Raw genomic sequence first — 6408 nt, 5'->3', positions numbered from 1 at the left:
TAACACAGTTTTCACCATTTTACATCAAAATTTTCATTTCGAATTATTTCCTTTAGTTCGAACTTATGCACTGTTTGATTTTGATTTCAATATTATGTACAGTTATTTAAACCAAAGATCTGAATTCCGTTAACTGATAGATTGAAGACTGATATCATTTTGTTATTTGTAATTTAAGCTTTGAACTTTATAACATTGACTATCAGCTTACTAGTATAGGTGTAATTGAATGAAAACACAGAATACCTCTGGTTACCTACGGTAATCATTACTATTTTCGCTATTTATATAACATGTATAAACGATTTCGAAAAATATCTGACTGAAAATTGTGAATTGGGATTGAGATTCTAAGTTCTCCAAGAACCTTGGAATTCTAGGTATATCTATGAAATCTCTTATTTTTTTTTTATTGCTTTATGCATCCACCTACAATAGTAGAAGAGCATTATGTTTCTGGTCTGTGCGTCCGTCCGTTCGTTCGTTTGTCCGTTCGGTCGTTTGTCCGTTAGTTCCTTTTTCCGTCCGTTCCTTTTTCCGTTCGTTCCTTTTTCCGTTCGTCTGTTCGTCCGTTCTTCCCGCTTCGGGTTAAAGTTTTTGTTCAAGATAGTTTTTTTTATAAAGTTAAAGTCCAATCAACTTGTAACTTAGTACACATGGTCCTTATGATATGATCTTTCTAATTTTAATGCCAAATAAAAGTCCACTGATCATAGAAAATGAAAGTGCGAGTGGTGCATCCGTATACTAGGAACAAATCCTTGTTTTTTTTTAAATAGTTAATGACTAGTAAATTTATTAAGACTGTGTAGTGTAATGCTTTTTATGCTGTTCAGAAATCGCTTTTTTCGAACTCTTAGTTCCCAGGGAAATCTTTAACTCATTAGTTAGTGAATCAGTACTAAATCGATTTGTTTCCCCTTAAATTGATTGATAGTAAAGAATTTATATGAAACAAATTTACCAAACATATTTTTTTATTCGTTTTAGGTCCAATTAAACTACTAATGAATATAACCCACAATTTGTTTTCCGAAATATTTGTTCCAAGTGGGAAATATGACCATATGACAGTTTGTTTTCACTTGTTCTGTATATTTTTAACGTTTTATAAAAGACATTTTTGTTGACCACCCCTTTAAAATTTAACGAAGTGTTCGGTATTTTGATATAAAGTTTTGGTTATATAACTCCTCGTGCATCAGTGGCTTTCAAATGTTTGGATTTTATCGTTCCAATTGAAAATAAAATAGAAAAGCGCAACGGACGCACGAACGGTTCACAGTGGGGTTTTTTTTCATTCCATAGCCACTGTTAAGCTCGAGTTCTTTCCCCGTCGTTTTCTTTTATCATTCCACCCTGTGTTAGGTTATTTAAAACCATGCTTTGAATACGGTTTATTGATTGATTTAGATTTACCTGATAATGTGATTTAAACTTTGAACCTTGTTACCTTGTTTACATCCTTGTAAATAGATACACAAAGGGAGAGTACACATCTGATACTCAGGTAACCATTTATATTACTACCAGATTTAGGTGTTGCAAATGCTGTAAAATCATAACAAAACAAAAAGGACGCAATCGGTTTGACATTATTTGTTCAAAAATAGTTTTTTTCCCTCATACTTTTTTGCTGACGTTGTGTATTCGATTAATACACTGAAGATTTTGTGTGTGACTATATATGAATAACATGTACAGAGGCGGTTTCAAAACCCTGGTTGTATTTTGTATCAATTATTATTTTTCTTTAATTTAACAATTTTGAACAATAAATTTTATTGTTTTCTATATTGTGCATTGGAAAATGAAATTAGAAGAGATTCAAATAGGAAGAGTGATTGTTAAAAAGAAGATTTACTTTGTAGCATGTTTACTGTTGTTATTGTACTTCCCTCCATCGCTATTATCTTATTCCACAATACCCCTGATCATGACCTTGCGACGTTCAATGTGTTTGATCTTATATTCATAAGCTATATCCTAACTGATCAGCAACGTCATTATACTAGCAACATCAACTTAGTAGTCATCAACAGAAACAAGATATAATCACAAAATAATAAACAAAACTCGGAAGAAAATTCAAAAAGGGAAGTCTTTAATCATGCTTATCAAACGGCAAAATCAAAAGCTCAAACACTTCCGATTAACTGATAGAACAAATACAAATATTAATTATCACATGGAAAACCTTCAAATAAGATATTACTGAACTTTAATTACTGGAAAATTAAATTATTGTAGCAAGTCATAAACATATCAAATCGTTTGGGTTTTTTTTTAATCGGATATGTCATACCAAAGTTATGAGACTGAACCTTGGAGACATGAAATGAGGTTGATAGAATTAAAACAATGGCTCATGTATTGAAATTGTTACAAACTTAATACAGACTATCATTGGATTTTTGGAATTTTACTATTTTTTATGCTTGACTCAAGATTATAGGTCTAATGATACCCTAATACAGTTTTCTGCTTTATAAATATCAAATTGTTTCTTCCAATGGAATATATATTTGATATAGGAAAATAGTTAATGAGACAACAACCTCTCCCTCGAGACAACAAAAAAACACACACACACACACACACACACAACAATTTAACCCGAGGTCATCAGTTGGTTTTCCAAGCAACGCAAACACTCCGTACCCGGAGCCTGTCCCCTAGACAATACGTTACACTTATTCATCGTAATGGACGTCACACCGTTTTACGAAGCATACACATAAAGAGAAATAAAAGACACACTAAAGGTTATTGGTTCCTTCCTTTTGACGGGCGCAAACATCGCGGAGGCTACTTATTGTTCAATCCACATTATACAATAGTAGTAAAATTGATCTCATTTATTTCATAACGTAAAGTATTTCCATAGAAAAATAGGAAACTTTATTATTGTATGAAGAAAATCAGGTTCTTTTAATTGTTTTTTATTTATTCATCTACAGATTGAATGGCTTCATCCGATTGTGTGTTTTGTGGTATTTGTGAAGCTCGACATATTACAAAGATAGCAGCTTATTGGTGTCCAGAATGCGATGAAGGATTATGTGCTGAATGTCATGAACATCACAGCATATCAAAAGGAACACGCAAACATGGCGTTATTTCGATGGAAAGCTATTACAAACTACCGACGTCAATTGCAAACATCGTAAATTTTTGCGAGGATCATGATATGAAATATGAGAATTATTGTCCACATCATAACAAACTATGTTGTCCAGCATGTATATCAACCAAGCACAAGAACTGTGTCGGTTTACTACTGCTCCAGGACGTTCTTAAAACTGCCAAATCGTCAACGTTATTGGACTCAATTGAGGTTAGCATAAAAGACATCAAAACCAACATTGACACTATCATAAAAAATCGCCACGATAACCTAAAAACATTCGGGAAACAACGAGGAAAATGTCAAGATGAAATCAAACAACTTCGATTTAAAATAAACTGCCATTTGGACGAACTAGAACAACAGATATTGAACGAACTAGCTGCTGCAGAAAATAAAGTAAAAATTAAAACAAATAAAGTAGTAGCAGATCTTTCCGAGAAAACAAAACATGCAGATGTCTTGCAACAAAACATATCATCTTTGAAGGAACACGGGTCAGATCTTCAGGCATATATAGGCAGTAAAATGATTGAAGCTGATGTGGGAATCGAAGAAAAATATATCCAGTCTTTAATAAAGGATGGAAGTATTCATAAAAATCTCTTGAAATGCAAAATTGATGATAGAATATCAAGGTTAACATCTATTAAAACGTTTGGAAACATATCTATAGAATCAGAATGCTTATTAGTCACATTAAAAACAGAAAAGGAAAAGCAAGCCCAGATTTTAACAAGCATTCCAATACCTATTGAAAGAACTGTTGATAATATCAAACTGTCTAATGCATCCAAAATTGATAAAACTGGAGATCTGTTTAAAAAATCTGACATCCGAGGGGCTGTCATATTATCTAACGGACAAATGTTATTTGCAGATTGTTGTCAAAGGAAGCTTATCTTGATAAATAATGACGGTACGCTCGCAAAAACCGTATTAGTGACCAGTGGGCCGTATGACGTTTCAATCATTGGCGATAGAAAAGTAGCAATGTCAGCCTTTCGTGCCGTACACATTATTGACATCGATTCAGAGGATATTAAAGACAATATCAATACACACGGAGAGTGTCAGGGCATAGATTACCATAGCGCAAGAGGAATGATAATCTGTTATGTAAAATCAAAAGGAATTCAATCGATTCAACTATTTGACAAGACAATATCAACTATTGTACAAGTAAGAGGGGATTCGAAGACGGGTTCGTTCTATATTGCTGTCTATGGCGATAATATTTACGAATCAAGGGCTGAACAACATACTATAACATGTTATTCCTTAGTTGGAGAGAAAAAATGGGTTTACAACAACACTGACCTATTGGCTTCTCCTATGGCGATTTCCGTTGATGACAACTCAAACTTGTTTGTTTCCTCTAATTTTACAAACAGTTTAGTTGCACTGTCGCCCGCTGGAACAATATGTAAGCAGCTTCTAAGTTTCGAAGACGGAATCACGCGTCCGTTGGCCCTATATTTTGATGTTAAGAAGAACATCCTGCTTTATGCAAAGAAAACTGGACCAGCCTTTATATATAATGTATCGTAAAAAAGACGAAAGCATTAAAACAGTAACTTAATTACATTTAAGGTAGCACAATACAAAGATGTTTCATCCCCAATCAGACATCTTGAATTGATGTAATTCCACTCATCCTTCTTTAAATTTTATAAATGAGCTCCCAAAAGAAAGAAGGATTAATTTTTAAAATTGTAATAATTTCATTATGACATAATTATTACATAATTTATTGTTATGTAATAAGTTGCTATATTGTGATGTCCACACTTGAATGGATTTAACTTCTTTGTTCTTCATAGCATCCGAAAATATTTTATAGATTCACACTTTGACCTCCAAAACTGTGTCTCGGATTTTTCCTATTGTATTTCATTCTCTCATAAATCTTCAATGAAGTTTGCAACATCAATTCATAAGAGATCACTAAATTCAACTGGGTATAAAAAATGTTCTATTGTTGTTGTTTTTTTAATCTGAGAAACGATTTTTGGGGTCAAGTTGTTTTGTACACGAATCTATAAAAAAAAATATCCGGGTTTCCTTGAAATGAGCATGGTTTATCCTTTTTATTTATCTCTGTTTGTTTTTGAAATGTACTTTTTTTTATTAAAGCTTGCAACTTGACTGTCCCTTTGGTATCTTTCGTCCCTCTTTTTTTTTAACAAGAGGTGACCATTTTTTATTTAAGGGAGTTAGTTAATACCACATTATTTCAAATTGGAACCAAAAGAACAAACTTCTAGGACTTCAACTTCGTTGCTATCAATCAGAATCAACATTAAAAAAAAAACGGAATTGGTCTATGAAATCAATGCTACATCAGTCCTTAAAGATATAAATGTTGCAAAGCACTTGTCCTACCTCCATGACTTAAATGACAATCTCCCTACAAAGAAAGCTCCAAACAACAACAAAATATATCCCCAACGACACTAAACAAAAAGAAAATTCTTGAAACGAATAGGTCGGTTCTATGATCCTTTAAAGTTGTAACCACATATGAATAACTCGATATACCATTACTGTATATGATATCTTACCTTAATTAATGTCTTCCTAGCGCTTCATCAAACCTATTTTCAAATAATTAACATCAATTTTAGAACACATCAAAGCCAAACTTCAAAGTTTTTGTGAACTACCGTTTCTCGAGCTAAATCAGACATGGATACTGCAAAACTCTAATGATATGTTTGAAAAGTCACTCATCTTCCAACAATATCAAAACGTTTGACTTTTGTTTTGAATATTGTGTTGTACGTTTATACAAATATATTCCTTATACCTAACTTAGACAATTTCAAGGAGTTGGTCCTATTTCGTTTCATAACAAAAAAGTTAATTCATGTTAACCGATTTGACTCAAATTTTCCTATTCCATTATAATATACTTTAAAATAATGTATATCTGAACTACAAAAATAGTGCTTGAAACCGATAATATATATCAATATGTCGTTGTATTTTAGTCTAAACGCCTTCTAATTATCATCGAGATAGCATTCGAAGACTGCCGACGGTCAAACACCCTTATACAAACATATATATGGACTTTCCTACGTCTGTTTGATTTAATGTTTTAGGTCACAAAAAAGTGAATCATCGTGTTTATAAGAATAATTGTTAGTGGATCGAAAAAGTCAAAGAAATTGTACAATTGTTTTCACTTATAATAGTTATCAAAGGTACCAGGATTATAATTTTGTACGCCAGACGCGCGTTTCGTCTACATAAGACTCATCAGTGACGCTCATATC

General features: G+C 32.6%; 1 protein-coding gene across 1 annotated transcript; it reads left to right on the top strand.

Moving 5' to 3' along the window:
- Positions 1-1456: 1456 nt before the first annotated feature.
- On the top strand, positions 1457-5275 carry LOC139485974 (uncharacterized). The gene is made up of 2 exons (XM_071270656.1): positions 1457-1510; positions 2961-5275. Exon 2 carries the CDS (start codon positions 2966-2968, stop codon positions 4676-4678), a length of 1713 nt encoding a protein of 570 aa, XP_071126757.1. The 5' UTR covers positions 1457-1510; positions 2961-2965; the 3' UTR covers positions 4679-5275.
- The last annotated feature ends 1133 nt before the right edge of the window (positions 5276-6408 follow it).

The sequence above is a fragment of the Mytilus edulis genome, chromosome 8, assembly GCF_963676685.1.
Source record: "Mytilus edulis chromosome 8, xbMytEdul2.2, whole genome shotgun sequence".
Taxonomy (NCBI): Eukaryota; Metazoa; Mollusca; class Bivalvia; order Mytilida; family Mytilidae; genus Mytilus; species Mytilus edulis.
The sequence above is the reverse complement of the archived record's forward strand: the minus strand, read 5'-3'. Positions and strand labels throughout refer to the sequence as shown.

Excerpts from the sequence above, each read along its gene's own strand:
- LOC139485974 (XM_071270656.1), top strand. The coding sequence starts at position 2,966 with ATGGCTTCATCCGATTGTGTGTTTTGTGGTATTTGTGAAGCTCGACAT.